The following is a 17,386-nucleotide window of genomic DNA, read 5'->3' on the forward strand; positions in this document are numbered from 1 at the left end:
CATCGATTTCCCTTTTTATTTGCAAGTAGGTAGGAAGGGCTTACATTGAAAGTATTGACCACCACTTAGAAAAGTGCAAAATCTGTTGTGAAAAAATATTTTTTCCACTCTGTTTCTGAAAACTGCGAAAAGAGCTGTCTTAGCACAGCCAACCTTCTTCTATTGATACCATATTTAGAAACAACATATACTTTCTTGCAGGGCACTCTTTTACCATTTGTATGGAAAACAAATTAAGAAGTAAACTAAATATTGGCCCAATTTAGCTAGGTACCCAGCCCTCTTTGCTCAGTACCTTTAGGGTTCCCAGTAAGTGTAAAAAAAGTTATGAAGTTTTAAAAGCAAACTTCCCCACATATCATAAAAAAGCTCAGCGAATAAGTTAAAAAGAATGTATTGTTGGAGAACTAAATAATACCCACCTCACTTATCAAAAATTATTTTGCCTTTATGGCCACGTTAGTGCAACGTTGATGGCAAGTACACAAGTAGACACTTCAATTTAATGTAACCTTCCTAAATTGCTCCCAACCCACTGTCTCAGTTTCAATGTGGATTCCATTTGATTTTTTATCTTCATTAAAGATGTTTGTTTTCAGGCCTGTTGTTAACCAATCCTTTTTATTTTTAAAAAATGAAACGAATAATAAATTACCTATAGATGGTTTTAGCAAGCCCTCTTCCCCCATTGGTCTGTTTTTGTGTCATTATCATTTTCTTTCGGCAACTACAGCATACAGAATAAGGAAATGGGTCAGCCTACATCAGTCATTACAGTAGAAAATGTCACTGTGAGGGATAGAATTCTGCTCTTTCACGAGGAGAACGGCAGCTTCCACCACAATAAAGTTGTGGAACATGACATATAAAACACAAATATTGGAAAGGCATTATGGCTAATGATTGTGTTTTGATGGTGTGGAATGTTTACTTCAAATGTATATCTATTATTGTGTCTGTGTGCACGAGGTGCTATATTTCAGGTTTGGGAAAAACACTATCGTACAATTAAACATTTTCTTTAAAAGTGTACTGTTTATTTTGCAAAAGTGGGTATGTCAGGAATAGCTTGCAGGCTCGAGGTTCCAGGGAAGTATTTGTACATTAATGTATTGTAGTGTATTGGCAATAATACCAGATTTTCCATATCTCTAGTCACGACTAAAGTGCTTGAACTGAAGCAAAACATTGAAATATTGTGGTAACGTAAAAGAGGGGTCAAAAATTGCAAACATTTTCAAGAGTGTATTAGAAAGTAATTTGACAAATAAACATTTCAGAAAAGACAAATACACAATGCTACTAGTTAGTTTATTCACAAAGTAGAAATATTGTGAGAAAAACACCACCATTTATATGAAAGCATAACAAAGACTGAATTAAAATCAGACTGCTGTAATGTGTCCCCACAATGTAAATCCATAGTTGTAAGCGTTTAGAGGAAATGTTGGCTTGACAAACCACAAGTATAGCTTTATATTTTGCAGCTGCCTTAAGTGCTTAAGTGCTGTAGACGCAGTGGAACAGAAGCACATGGGTGTGAAAAGTCCAAACTTATGGTTATGCCAAGAAGCTGGCTAGGCCTGCGCTTTTGCGTCAAAATGAATGGACTCTTAATGATGAGATACTCGGTCTGCTCCTCCTCGAAGGACTGCCGCCTTGAAGTGGGCGAGGACCTATGTGACTCAGTGACCTGGAGAACTATACTGGTGAAAGTTTAGTATCCTGGCAGTGTCACCCACGTTGTACAGATCAAAGTGTAGATAATGGACAAAGAGGGATCCACTGGTCTTACAGGTTGTGGGTTGGTCACAAGGCTAACAACCTTGCTCCATAAAGGGCAGTTTTTTATAGAAAGAGCAGCAAGAACCTCTACATGTTCTGGGTACAAGGGGCTTCTAGAGCCTCTGCATGTGACATGCATTATTGCCATTAGTCAAAGCCGTAAGGAAACTAATGACAGGATGACAGAGGTTCTTAGTGACAAGTGCAAGATCAGAATCAAATCTGGTACATATGAACTATATATGAAAGGAAAGCTGCTCAAGTTACATACGAAATGAGGAGCTACAGCCTACCTATGCTGGGGTCAGCAAAAGTAAGTGGACCAAATCTGGCCAAATGAATACCACCACAAGAGAGGTGGTACTATACTTGGGAAGGGACAATTATAAAAATCACCTGAGCAAGGGGATCAGAGACATGCCTAGTTGAGTGGAAGTCAATCAGCAGCAGACTCATGACAGCTGGGTTGAAAGGCAGACACATCAACACCACCATGATCCAGTGCTATGCTCCAATAAGTGATGCAGAGGAAGTGGTCAAGGACATAGTCTACAAACAGATGCAAGTTTAGCTTGAAGACATGCTGAGCCGTGACCTTAAGATTGCCATGTGAGACTTGAATGTTAAACTAGGAAATGACAACATGAAATATGACAATGCCATGGAAAGGAAGACTGTGGAATAATGAACGACAATGGCCAAAGACTGTTGCAATTTTTCACCACAAGTGAGCTGGCGATAGGAGGGATTCTCTTTCTTCACAGTGATATTAACATACTCATTTGGGGCTTAACCAATGACAGAGACCAAAACCAGATTCACCACCTGATGATAAGCGACACCTGCAGATGCTCACTGCAAGATGTCAGAGTGTAGAGAGGAGCAGACAGAGGCAGCGATCACCTTATTGTGCCCATTCTTGCGCAGCTAAGGCTCAGAAAAACAGAGTGCAAACTACCAGGACACTAGTACTTCGATGTGGCAAAATTACCAAGACCTAAAACCGAGAAAGCACTTGTCTTTCAAATCAAAAACAGGTTCCAGTTCTTAGCAGCCATGGGAGATCAGTTTGACACAGCTGCAATCAACCAAAAATGGGACAGATCTCTTCAGTGTATGTTAGGAGCAGTGAAACATGCCTGGCGTTTGAGACAAGGAAGAGGAAAGAATGGATATGACAAGACACATGGCAAGTTATTAAAGACAGGAGGGTAGCAAAAAACACTAATGGAGGCCAGATATGATAGACTGCAGGAGAAGTACTTGCAACAATAAACAGAAGCAAACAGAGCAGTCAAAGAATGACAGAAGCAGATAAGCAAGCGTACATGAAGAACCTTGCCAGCCAAGCAGAAAAGGCAGTCTTGGTGGTGTGTGCTCTTGATCCTAATTTGTCATTAAATGTGTCTTGCTTCATGTGTGTTTTGGCTTTTTCTCTGGTCCCTATATAACACTATCAATGAGTTATCCTGTCGGGGACAGGTGTCTGCCCCCAACACCCCTTTAGCATGAACCCACATTGATGAGTTGGTTGTCATCTTTTGTGTCTATTCTTCATAGAATTGATGAAGTTTCACCCGTGCCAAACAGTACATTTTGGCCAGATGGTGCAGTTTCACCTGCATTCACTGGACTTTGCCACCTTAATTGATGTCATTGGATAACTGTGAGAAATCAACATTTTGTGGTGCTGGAACAAGGTCACAGTGGCCGTTGAGCACATGGTCTTTATGTTTGTATTAGAAGTCCACAAGACATGCCTCACATGCCTCACTCATTCTTCTTGGTCTCCTTGCTGCAGTATGACATCACAATCATGCATGCATGTGATACCCTGTATGTGACAGCATCAGCAAAGCAGATTTGGATCAGGTAGTCTGGTGCATAACTGTACACAGGGAGGTGCCCCAAGTCTCAGAAGAAGCTCTTACAGTGAGTATTTCTCCTTTATCTTTTCAACAGCTTTCATTGGGAGGGAGGGGGGAAGCACATTCTAAGAGTACTAATTGTTGGAAATCTACAAGACACCTCCACATGCCAGTGTGGTGCAGGTTAAATTTATAACAGTGTGATTCACTAGAGGCTTTCTTTGGCAAATACTCTGTTCTATTTTCTAGGGAAGCAGATGTTTATTTATTACAGTGTGTTTGCTCATATTAGAAGCTAGGGTGTTCTTTATAAAATAATTATTAAAAGATATTACGGTCAATGGTGATGCAGGTCAACATTAAAGATTTGCAAAGACCGCCACAGTAACTCCATCAATATTTGGTTGGTAGCCATAACAACAAGTGTACTATTTGCTTTCACAACCTACTGAATGTGAAACTCCATTGATATTGCACATTTCACAGCAACCTTGTTCAATCTTAAACATTCATTAACATGGCAGTGGCAGTTTGTCCCATCCTCCTGTTTTTTGTCAGAAAAGGGTGATCTATTACTACCCTGGACATTACTTGATTCATATTATATTGTCATCATGGGGGAGACGTTTTCACCAGCTAGAAAGTAAGTTGTGTTACTCCATAATTTGAGAGTAAAAGAAAGGAACATTTAAGAACGTTTGGATAAACTGTCCCTTGATAAGACTGAAGGTTAACCAAGAGATGTATTTGAAATATCAGTTCTAATGTTAGAAAGCCATTTTGATACTCAAATTAACGTTAAAAGTTGAATGACACAAATTCTTTACCAGCATTCGAGGGGTAACTGAGAAGGTAGGAAATTATGTAATCTCTTTGAAAACCTTGGCTTCATACATGGTATTTCAGTGCATTCATGAACTCCCTACTTAGAGATCAACTTGTAAGATTTACAAACAGCTAAGAACCCATATTTGAAGTGCGCTGTAGCAATAGTGGAGGGGATGGAGAAAAGTACTACTTGGGTTTGTGAATCTTGTCAAATCAGAATATGGATGTGAGGGAAACAGTGGAGAATTTATGAGAATTCTGTTTTGCAGCTGAGAAAAGATTTGCAATTTCACCATTATCAAATGTCGGGACAGTTTACTAGGGTGAGATCACCAAGGTAATAAGACTAGCACATTGAGACCCAATGAACCAGAGCCACTTCATTTAGTATCCAAAGTGACAGGTGGGGATATTTCTTTTCTTCATTTCCAAGTGGATTTGAAGTTGAATTAGGATTCTTGAAGGATGACCCCAAGATTGTTTTAAGAAACAGTACTGTGTCATGGGCCAGGAAGATCTCAACCTGATATTTGGCCATGCATTTCTGAGGCTTTTAAGGCTAGGGATCCTAGAGGGGATTGAGTCCTCTGAATAGCTTGCCCCTGTTGTATTGCTGTTGTCTGAGGAATGAATAAAATATATAAGTATCATTGGTTTATCTTCAGGACACTTTGCACGTTGAATCTGAATATCTAACTACATTTGTCACATTTAGAAGCGTACAGATTCTTTAAAGTGCTTTTTTGAGTGGTGTCGACCAATGGATGCGCACCAAGAGTGATTTAGAGGGCGTCAGAGTGAATGCCACAGGGCTTGTTTTTTCAGGATTAGCTTTTGATGTCTGGTAAAGACATGGAGGACCATGACAGAATTTTAAGGAGTATCTTTTAGAGATTACAATATTTAGGCCTCACTCAGCAACCTACTTGGGTCACACCATGTTAGGGGAGGGGATTCGTCCCAAACTGCAGCTAGCTAAATGTATTGTTTGCACAACTACACAAGAGGCTCAAAAGAAGGCAAGATTGGTTCTGGGTCTTGCTGAGTTTTGTTAAAAGTTTATTGGCAATTTTGCCATCATAGTCCAACTGTTCACATTTTTTAATTAACAAATTAACTCATTTTGATATTTCTGAGAAGGTGTTTCACTCTGTTAAGAAATGCACTGATGCTTTCCCAACATTAGGGCATTTTGATGCAGGAGGAGCGTTTTAACTGCTGGTGCAAGTCGTAGGGGTCTGGTTGCCATGCTATTACAGATCAATAGTGAAGAGAAAGTTGAAGGAGTGGATGAACATTACTCAGTCATAGAGTATGATGTATTGTCTGTTGCTTGGATGGTTCATAATTTGAAGACTTTTGGGCTTTGTCCTCCATGGTGGGGACTCATCATCATCACCCACCCACTTGTGCAGATCTAGTGAAGAAGCAGAGAAACCAATCCCAAGGATTCGCCAGAGGGGCTTCTGACTCTAGGTTTCAGGTGGAATATTTACCTAGTGTCAACAACCTTGAAGCTGACTGTTCATCAAATTTGCCTTTTTGAGGTGATGGGAATACTGTTGAATCTACTTTAATTGCCTGGATGTAAGAAAATGCTACTGCTGAGGAAAAATGCAGGAAGTCAAGGCATAATGATGACATTTTAAAAGCAATCCGTGAATACGTAGTCAGGGGTGGGGCGACAACTAAAGAACTTCTTGATATTTTCAAAGAGCACTGGAATGTACATGAGGAACTGAGCCTCATAGATGGAGAAACTTTCAAGGCAGCCCGCCTTGTTTCACCAGTTCATCTCAAAGAAACGTTGGTTAACCCGTCACACGTGGGGTATCTTGGAAGGAATTTGACCAAAGCCAGGGCACCAGAACTTCTCTGGTGGCTGGGTCTTAACTACCAGATTGAAAGTGTGGTGAAAGATTATTGGTTCTGTGTTGGGAATGATAAAATTAAGACCACACACCTGGCAATTCATTCTTCTGCAGAAAATCCTTCTGAGCCCTGGATTTAGTGGGGTTTTGACATCATAGGTCCATTAGAGCTTCTGCCTCAAATTGAACATTATGGACGTTTGCTGGTTGATTTCATTTCGAAGTGGATGCTAAACAACTATGTAGCTTCTGTCAATACCACAGTGGTGACTGATTGACTGATTTTTTTAAGGATAGATTTGCCCAGGACGGTTTTCACAATTCCATCTTCAGGGAAATGGTGAATATTTAGTTTCCTGGAAGATGAGTGAGTTCTTTTGTGTGCTTTCATTTGAGCAGCTTAGAACTGCCCTTTATTACACTTGGTTTGGTGGAATACATGAATAGGATGGTCAAAGCATGGGTGCAAAGGGGAAAGATGCCAAGATGTCTTGCGGGAAACATAGTGGGCTCATTTCAACACTCCTAGTTGTGTGACCTTAAAATCTCCATTCCTTCCTTTGAATGGTAGGGTACCTAATTCCTGACTCAGTTCTGCATGGTTGGGTTCTGGCATCTGAAGGAAGAGGAAAACAAATCTTTTGTAAGAGTGTGTAATTTCCGCTTAAAAGATGAAGTACCTGAAGTGAAATAAGGCAAGCTTTGACAACAAGGATTGTGTTATGCAGAGTCAATGGACGGTAGGAGATACTGTGTTTGTAAGGAAGCCAGGTTTCATCAGGGATTGTGTATCCAAGTTTACTGATCCCTTCGTTATAAGTACAGTGTGAAGGAATGTTATAGTCTTGAGCTAGGGCGATGTGTGGAAAACGTCTAAGTTGGGGCAGGCCGACGAAAACACGTGACATGCAGCTGTTGGGGAGTGCACAAGTGTTTCTATAGGTCACTTTGTAGCTAAAAAATTTGTCATGTCATAGGATAGGGTGTGTTTTGATGCCAAAGCATTTTCTTCAAAGAAGTTGGAAACGTACAGGAAAAAGTGTTGAAGACCCAAGTGGCAGAAGGGCTATGCTTCAAAATAATATAATAATGAAAAACAAGTTATTTTGTTCCTTTTAAATTTTCTCCCCTCATGTGATTTTCTATGGTTGTTATATTTTACTCTGTGTTATCTTAGTAGTCACACCCTCACTTCACCTTTTGCTGTTGCCTTAGCTGATCTGTTGTGGTAATCTTATAAGTTACTTTATTGGGAGAGGTATTTGTTGTGGATCTACTGGGAGCCAGACAAGCCCTTAGCTTGTACATCAAAATGTGCGGAAACCTGTGAGTGTCATCCTTTGTGTGCTCACCTGGTTGAAATCTAACTACCCTGGAGACACGTTGATGACTTGGTTCTAATTTACTTTTAAACTTGTCCTGTTTCACTTGTGCCTTGTAGGTGTCTGCTGAGATCTGTAAAACTAATACACACTTGTGCAAAGGGAAAGTCAAGTAACATGAACAGCTTTGCAATGAAGGCGATGTGTTTGTTAGGTAAATGATGCAGCACAATGAGAGGATGGAATTAATTTCACCACTGATATCAGAGACAGGCTTTGAAGGGTGCAGTGTCCAGGATACAGTAAGGGTAGTTTATCAACCTAATGCAGTGGGTCAAAGGTGAAAAGATCAATCAGCCATTCAAATGGTGTGATTTAATACCAGCATCCCTGCAAAGATTGGTACCTTGCAAATACTAATTTCTACCTGCATAATACATATTTCTAATTTGTGTTGTTTTCTCTTTCTCTGTCACTAATCATTGCTTGCTGTTCTTGTTTCCTGCCTTGTGCTTCTATTTGGAGAGTGTCTACTGCAACAAACAAAAAGGTGATAGGAGTGCTTGAATTAATCGCAGCTCAAGGCAATCGCTTGAGGCTGTAAATGATCCCAGTCCATTGCTTTTAACCCAAAGTGCCACTCTATGTATAGAACACTATGCAAACCAGTCACATTGCTGCTTCAAAACAACAGTAGTCTGAACTTTCAGACTAGGTACCCTCCAGACTGGAAATCAGGAAACTCTACACCTGTTTGGACTACTTGAGCTTTGTCAGTGAGTTGTAGCTTAGGTCCAGTGCAACAGTGAGAAGGAACCCATATCTGAGCATACCCGGTTCATTAAGGGCAGCTGCGGAAACAAACAACAATGTGCTGGAAGGACAGCTTGAATCTCTAACCACTGGTGATTACTTATGGCCGGAAACTAGTAAATCATTTTTCACCCACTATGTAACTCAAGCTCAGACTTTACCCCCCACTGATGAGCCTAATTAGTAAGTAGTAAAGTAATGTGTAGTAACCTGACCTTGGAATAGGAAGTTGAGAACAACCCTCGTAAGCTCTGGACAAATGCCTACTATGGCACTCCCACTTCATATGGCTCCGGATGTAGTAATGGTTTGCATACAGCCTCTAAGCAAGCCCAGTAACCCACTCTCTAAAGGCTAAAAGAGCCTACCCTAAGAAGACTGGCTTGAGTGGGAATCTTGACTGATGGGTGACTGTAGTTGTCATATGTTGCTTGTACAACAAGACTCTATGGTTCAGGTACAAAGGTGGTTGGTTGACAAAACCCAGAATAATGATGAGAACGCCATCAAGGTTACTTATAGTTCATTTGCACAGCAGGACTGGGGCCAAAGTAGTTGTGGGATTAGATTAACCAGAATCTCACAATGTGATTTCCCCGCCAGAGCCATGTACTCTAAAGTAGGTCTCATATGTACATGAGGCTTGGCTAGCAGCTCACTAGTGGAAAGGCACAATAGTTAAGTCATCAAACCTCTGAGGTGGATACTTGGTTGCTAACATTTCTCTCAGTGCTCTGTTGATATTTTTTAGTTCTTCCATTACAGCTGTTCTCTCCTTCAGGCAGCTGGGCTGTGGATTGCTTTTGCTATATGGCTTTTCAAAGTAGGGTTTGCTCCAATACCCTTCTCTCCACTGCAACAGCTCAGCTCTTTCCTTCAAGCCTCCACCCAAGCCCTAAAGAATGTATGTCCCATCTTGCAGCTACCCTACCCCGCCAAAGTACTAGAGAAACAATCAACACACAACTATGGAATTTCATTGAGGACAAAACTCCCTGGACAGCCCCCAGTCTGGCTTCCGCAACAATCACAGCACAGAGACAGCACTCCTGGCAGCCACTGACAACATCCGATTACACCTAGACCGTGGCCACACCGCAGCACTCATACTCCTTGACCTCTCAACAGCTTTCGACATGGTCTCCCACAGCACTCTACGCACCACACTCCACGATAGGAATCTGTGGAACAGTCCTGGAATGGACATACTCCTTCCTCTCTGGGAGAACACAGAGGGTCAGACTCCCACCCTACACCTCCAGACCCACAGGTATCAACTGCGGATTCCCCCAAGGATCCTCACTGAGTCTCTCACTGTTCAACATATACATTTCCCCTCTTGCTGCCATCGTCAGAAGCCACGGTATGAACATCGTGCCATATGCCGATGACACACAACTCATCATTTCCCTCACCGAAGACCCGGACACAGCCAAAAGGAACTTTCACACAGGAATGCAAGCAGTCACCACCTGGATGAGAGAAAGCTGCTTTAAGCTCAACTCCAAGAAGACGGAGCTCATCATCTTCGGAAACACCACCTCAGCTTGGGACGATTCATGGTGGCCCACATCCCTCAGTGCCCCCCTGCGCCGACCGAGCACACCCACAACTTAGGAATCATCCTTGACTCCTCCCTATACATGACCCACTAGGTAAACTCTGTTAACTCCTCCCGCTGGCACACACTCCACTAACTCCGAAAGATCTTCAGATTGATCCCAGCAGACTGTTGCAGGACAGTCATCCACACCTTACTCACGACCAAGCTCGACTACAGCAACACCCTCTACGCCGGCACCTCAACTAGGATCATCAAAAGACTTCAACTCATCCAGAACGCCACCGCTAGACTCATTCTGGATCTCCATCGCCAAGAACACATCACTCAACACCTGAGGACCATCCAGTGGCTACCGATCGAGAAGCGAATCACCTTCATGCTTCTCACTCACAAGTACAAGGCCATACACAACGTAGGATGAGCATACCTGAACCACCGTATCCCCTTCCACACCCTAGCCCGATCCCTCCGCTTCGCCCAGATGGCCCTGACCACCGCTCCTAGCATTCGCAAAACCACCACAGGATGTCGATCTTTTACCAACACTGCAGCAAAGAGCTGGAACAACCTCCCCCTGCACCTCAGACAAACCCCGTTGTTGACCATCTTCAGGAAGAACCTCAAGACATGGCTCTTCGGATGAGGCCTCTCCCCTCCCCTCACCACCTTGAGACCCTCACAGGTAAGTGGCCGCATTTTGGACTTTTTTCCTTATGCAGGGTCATTCCCAATCTTTTTGCCTTCTGCCTCCTATCTTTTCTGACCTGCTGCTGTTGGCTTTTGAACTCTGAGCACTTTACCACTGCTAACCAGTGCTAAAGTGCATTTGCTCTCTGTGTAAATTGTATTGTTGATTGGTTTATCCATGACTGGCATATTTGATTTACTTGAAAGTCCCTAGTACAGTGCACTAGAGGTGCCCAGGGCCTGCAAATCAAATGCTACTAGTGGGCCTGCAGCACTGGTTGTGCCACCCACATTGGTAGCCCTGTAATCATGTCTTAGACCTACCACTGCAGTGTCTGTGTGTGCAGTTTTAACCTGCCAATTCGACTTGGCAAGTGTACCCTCTTGCCAGGCCTAAACCTTCCCTTTTTTTACATGTAAGCTCCCCCTAAGGTATGCTCTAGGTAGCACCATGGGCATGGTGCAATGTATGTTTAAGGTAGGACATATTCTAATGTGTTTTATGACATATTCTAATGTGTTTTATATGTCCTAACAGTGAAATACTGCTAAATTCGGTTTTCACTGCTAACATGGGGGCTGCCTTTAAATATGATTAAAGCGTAGATTCCCTTTGGGAGCGGATAGACATGTGAAGTTTGGGGTCTCTGAGCTCACAATTTAAAGATACATCTTTTAGTAAAGTTGATTTTAAGATTTTGTGTTTGAAAATGCCACTTTTGGAAAGTTAGCATTTTCTTGCTTAAACCATTCTGACACTCTCTGCCTGTTTGTGGATTCCCTGTCTGGGTCAGTTTCACAGTTGGGCTGTTTGCACCTCTCTCTAGATAGTGACACAAAGGGAGCTGGGGTGTAGCCTGCATAGCCTGAGGAGCCATCTGTGCTAGGAGGGAGGGGAGGAGTGGTCACTAACACCTGAAAGGGCTGTGCATGCCCTCACGCAATGCAGTCTCCAACCCCCTGGTGTGTATCTGGTGCCTGGCCTGGGCAAGGCAGGATTTTACAAGCAAGAGAGACTTTCCTTTGAAGTAAGTCTACTTCAAAGGCCAAATGGGTATAAGAAGGGCACCCAAAACCACAGACCTAAGATTACTTTTGGAAATCAAGAAGAACGAGCTGAACAGCTGAGGAGAAGTGCTGCCCTGCCGGTGACTGTGCTTTGTGGAGCTATTCTGCAGCTGCTGCTCCTGCCTGGTGAAAGGGGACAAAGACTGGACTTTGTTGTGCTTTCCTGCTTGTGAGGAAATCTCCAAAGGCTTGTCCTGAGCTTGCCTCCTGTTGTTGAAGTCTCAGGGCCATCAAAGACTTCCCCTGCCAGCACCTGGACTCTCTGCTGAGACTCCTCCCCTGCCAAGGGGTGCCCTATCCAGTTCCTGGTGCCTTGACAGGTGAAACTGGAAGACCAAGCTTGAAAATCCACGCACAGACCGCCGTGCGGGGACATTTCCGATTCAACCTCTGAGACGCGCCTGAAGAAACGACGCGCCACCGGCTCCACAGCTGAAATCGCTGCACTGCCTGCAATGCAGCTGGAAGATCATTGCACGCGGCTGGAGAAATGACGTGCTACACTGCTAACGGAGGCTGGTACACATCGCAACCCACACAGTGATGTTTTGCTGATATCGTGCAGCAGTATTTTTGACATAAAACTTGCTGGGCACGGAAAAACGACGCAACACTCTCCTGCAGAGAGGAAAAACAACGCACGCCGACCCGACCGGAGAAGGAGAAACGATGCACGGTCTCGCTTGCGGGTGAAAAATCGATGCATTGCTAACCTTCTTCGACACACACTCGCCCGTGCGTGTTATTTTGATGCTACCCAGGTACTTTTCAACGCTAACAGTGTTTTACCTGTTTACAAAAGGATTTAAGACTCTTTTGCTTTTAAAATGAATAACTTGACTTGTGTATGTTGGATTTTTGTCATTGTGGTCTTGCTTTGTTTAGATAAATATTTCCTATTTTTCTAAACCTGTGTTGTGTCATTTTGTAGTGTTTTCACTGAGTTACTTTGTGTGTTGGTATAAATACTTTACACCTAGATTCTGAAGTTAAGCCTGCCTGCCTGCTCGTGCCAAGCTACCAAGGTGGTGAACGGGGTTTAGCTGAGGGTGATTCTCCTTTATCCTGACTAGAGTGATGGTCCTTGCTTGGACAGGGAGTGACCTGAGTGACAACCAAAGACCCCATTTCTAACACTGCGCTGATTGAAGCCCTTCTAGTAGAATAACTGCATGACTTTCATGCCTGTTCCTGACTGCAGTTCCTGTGCAGAATGTGAAATGCAGGAATTTCACCAGTTTTTTTCCACGCACAAACTACTTTTACTGTTTTTTCTGTTAGCAGAAAGAACAGTAAAAAGCATAGTTGATTTACGAAGGGATGAGGGTCAGGGCAATTATTTACTTAAGTGCTACCTGCATTAAGTTAAATACATTGCCCAAACCCCTCACAGAACATTTCAAAGCAACTTCCCTAGCAAGGAAGTCTGTATGCATTTGCAGTTTACAGGTTGTTCTTGTGGGTCAAGTGCCACATTCAGGCTACCCTGTTGGGAAGATTTCTTTGAAGAGCACTGTCAGAGGCTGGTCATTATAACTGATATAATGTAATCAGTGACAGGTTCAGGGGCATACGATTCCCTTGTTCCTTGCAACTATAAATGCTTGGATCAGGGTATAGGAGGCTGGCCTGGTTTATAGTGGGTACCTTGTGGTACTTACACCCTGTGCCAGGCCTAGTTATCCCTTATTAGTAGAATAGAAGTGTTTCTAGCAGATTAGGCTGATAGAAGGTAGCCATGGCAAAGCTTAGGCTGAACTAGAAGACATGCAAAGCTCCTACTATACCACTTGTATCATATAGCACAATATCATAAGAAAACAGAATACTCAGAGTTACTAAAAATAAAGGTACTTTATTTTTATGACAATATGCCAAAAGTATCTCTGTGAGCACCCTCAGTTAGAAGGTAAGTAACATACACAAGTTATATGTACATAAACCCAAAAAAGGTAAGTAAAGTAAGAAACGTAATGCAAACAGTGTAGAACTACAATAGGATGCAATAGGTGAACATAGGTCTAGGGGCAACACAAACCATACACTCCAAAAGTGGAATGCGAATCACAAATGGACCCCAGACATATGGGAGCTTGTAGAGGGTCGCTGGGACTGTAAGGAAACAGTCAGGGTGTCCAAGATACCCCACCCCAAGACCCTGAAAAGTAGGAGTAATGTACACCTACTACCCCAATAGGACACAATAGTCGTGATAGGGGGATTCTGTAAGAACCACAAATACCGGCAAAGCACTGAAGACAGATTCCTGGACCTGAGGACCTGCACGGCAAGTGGACCAAGTCCAAGAGTTGCGATAGTGTCGGGGGGCAGGAGACCAGGAATCCCCAGATGAAGGTGCAAGAAGGCTGCCTCTGGATGGAAGAAGCTTAGGATTCTGCAACAACGAAGAGAGCTAGGAACTTCTCCTTCGGATGGAAGATGTCCCACGCTGTGCTGAAGGTTGCAGAAGTGTTTTCACGCAGAAATACCGCAAAGAAGCCTTGCTAGCTGCAAGGGTTGTGGTAGAGGTTTTTGGGTGCTGCTGGGGACCAGGAAGGACCAGGATGTCGCCCCTTGGAGGAGGAGCCAGACGGGGCACTCAGCAACTCAGAGAGCCCCCACAGAAGCAGGCAGCACCCACAGAAGTACCAGAGCAGGCACTTAGAAGATTTGTGAACTGGAGTCCACACAGAGTCACAAAGGAGGGTCCCATGACGTCGGAGTCCAACTCAGAGGGTTGAGCACTGCAGGACGGAGTGCTGGGGACCCAGGCTAAGCTGTGCACAAAGGAATCCTTGGAGAAGTGCACAGAAGCCGGAGCAACTGCAAATCATGCAGTACAAAGGTTTGCAGTCTAGCGTGGGGGGACAAGGACTTACCTCCACCAAACTTGGACTGAGGGATCACTGGACTGTGGGAGTCACTTGGATAGAGTTCCTGTGTTCCAGGGACCACGCTCGTCAGGATGAGAGGGGACCCAGAGGACCGAAAATGCAGTCTTTTGGTGCCTGCGTTAGCAGGGGGAAGATTCCGTTGACCCACAGGAGATTTCTTCTTGGCTTCCAGTGCAGGATGAAGGCAGACAGCCCCCAGAGCATGCACCACCAGGAAACAGTCAAGAAAGCCGGCAGGATGAGGCGCTACAATGTTGCTGGTAGTCATCTTGCTACTTTGTTGCGGTTTTGCAGGCGATCCTTGAGACCCAAACCTGAGAGAGTGAACCCAAGTACTCTGATCAGCTAGATGCAACAGGACAATGTATTTTGTGGTAGCCAATACATGATGTAGTGTCTATGTACAAACCTAGCTCAAACCCAACAGAGCCCTTAACCCCAAACCTATGCTGACCCTCCAACACTACCAACCTGAAGAAGACACCATTTTAATTACAAAGGTTCCAATGGAATCTGAGAACCCTCAGACAGACCCTCATCTACAGAATGGCCAAGGCATCTATAAAATAAAAACAAAACATCAAATGCTGCTACATATGCAAGACTGTGCAGCTTCTTGGTAGGTTGGCCTGCAGCCAACCTCTCATGCACCCGATTGAATGTTGTGCACAGCTGGGGCTGGCCATCTGGTGGGTTAGGTGCATGGCCTGACTGGGGGCAGGCTTTGTTTCCAGCTCCTCTGTACATAGCTGAGGTTTCTGTGCATCTGGAGTTCAACATTGTTGGGACGAGTACAAGGACTAAAACTAGGTCACAGGAATGGGCAGATTACGGTAATATTCTCAATTACTTTGCTAAAAACGGAATATGTGTAATTGGTTGGTAATAAGCAAGGTCCTCAGGCTCCAGTGTTGGTTTCTTCATAACTCTAAGCTGAAGCTCAGATTCGTGCTAAAACATAAAGGCAGCTTAAATTTTAATGTGACTTCATCAGCCTAAAACAGGTATATTTCCATAGGACATCAGCAATTGTTGCCTTCTGTTAATAGTATACACTAACGTAAACTTTGTATATCGAGGAAATACAATCAGGATTCATTGCACTCGGACTTTGTTCCATACGTTTCTTTTTATACTTAACAATCTCCAAAATGACAAGGCACGGAGGCCAAGTTATTCGGAAAAATTGGCTAATCATATTATTCTTATTTATAAAACAAACATTTCAATTGGTGATTATAAACTCTAGGGCATCAAAGGGCAATTCGTTCTCGACGTTAGCTCTGAGAACAAGTGATCCTGATTTAAGTGAAGGGGTATAGTGTGGCCAGATATCACGTTTCCAGAAAATAGCCCCACAATTGAAGTATTCCACCCAGAATGAGCAATAACATGCAGACCCTTTTTACCGAGTACAGATCTGCATGCGGGTCCCCTTTGGATAAGAAGATGTTTTTCTTTTCCCCTTTACCACCTGCTTTGAGACGGTAGTAAACAGAAGCAGGAGGACTGCTTAGGGCGTTCAGGGCAGTGGAGGCTGAAGCATGGTAGAGGAAGCCATTCATTATCCACCTTGACCAAGCCACCTGTGATTTAATGACCACATTTTACAGCATGTAAATTAGGCCCCAGTGTTCCTGTGCTTGACCATTCTGGGTGCAAGAGCACCAAGCTAGTTGGATTCGGGCAAAGAGCAATCTCTCACTAAACACTATTCCACCTCACTTATAGTCGTGGCCATTTTGTGGAGAGATCAGGCCGAATTATTGCTTGGAAGTATTAAGAATGACATGGATTTACACGAATAACTTGCTTTTTTGCAGTGCTTACTGCTACAGTTTACCTTGCAAAAGGCAATAGATAATTTACCTTATAACGGTGCTATAAGGCATCACAAATTTCTAATGTACTGCTTGTTCAAGGTGTGCCTTACCAGAAACAATGGTGTAACCGATGCCTCTTGGACGTCCTTTGTCTTGATCAATGGCGGTTAGCATACGAACAGTTACATCCTGTAGCAAAAGAAAGACTATGAGGATTCGGAAAATGAGCAGGAGCAGCACATTCTGGTAAGAATTATTTTAGGCCGCATTCTCAGTGAAGCCCAACAACTGGAAACAAAGGATTTGTATCAGATATAAAAGACATCATGGAATCCAGCGGCATATGTAAAGACCAATATTCACCATGAGGATCTCACAACATCAGTGGTGGCTGGTGACATTATAAAGTGGTGGGACTTAATTGCTGGTCTTGTTTGGCTTGTGGTGAGTCTACCCAGTTGTTACCCTGATCATAGCAACAGCAACAGGAACAGCAACAGTAACCCACTGAACTATCTTAACCAAAACATAAAGGTCAAATACAAACATTTCTGAAAGTAACAAGATGTTACTATTTGTACCTTGCAGACAAGAAACAAATGAAAAGGCTTACTGTCATCGATCAACCAATAAGGCCCACAGAGAAAACAGATTCAAACCTTCAAGATGTTTTTATGTAGTATAGAAAAGATCCTCAGATACAAACCTTAAATCAAAACTTCAGACGTCTGATAGATAGTGGAATCTGATTGAACAGCACTACCTCACTGAAAAGCATAGAATCCTTCACTTTGACTTTTTTTTTTAAAGTTTAAATGAAATGAATGTGGAAATAAAAAACAAAACTCTAAATTTCTGCAGCG

General features: G+C 43.2%; 1 protein-coding gene across 1 annotated transcript in view; it reads right to left on the minus strand.

The window, feature by feature from the left end:
- Positions 1-17,386, minus strand: part of LOC138301758 (cadherin-23-like) — a 1,629,754-nt gene that overhangs the window by 981,969 nt on the left and 630,399 nt on the right. Inside the window, exon 7 of the mRNA XM_069242267.1 lies at positions 16,634-16,712. Coding sequence (XP_069098368.1) covers positions 16,634-16,712 — 79 coding nt within the window. The remainder of the gene's footprint in view (positions 1-16,633; positions 16,713-17,386) is intronic.

This window comes from Pleurodeles waltl, chromosome 6 (assembly GCF_031143425.1).
Source record: "Pleurodeles waltl isolate 20211129_DDA chromosome 6, aPleWal1.hap1.20221129, whole genome shotgun sequence".
NCBI classification, from domain to species: Eukaryota; Metazoa; Chordata; class Amphibia; order Caudata; family Salamandridae; genus Pleurodeles; species Pleurodeles waltl.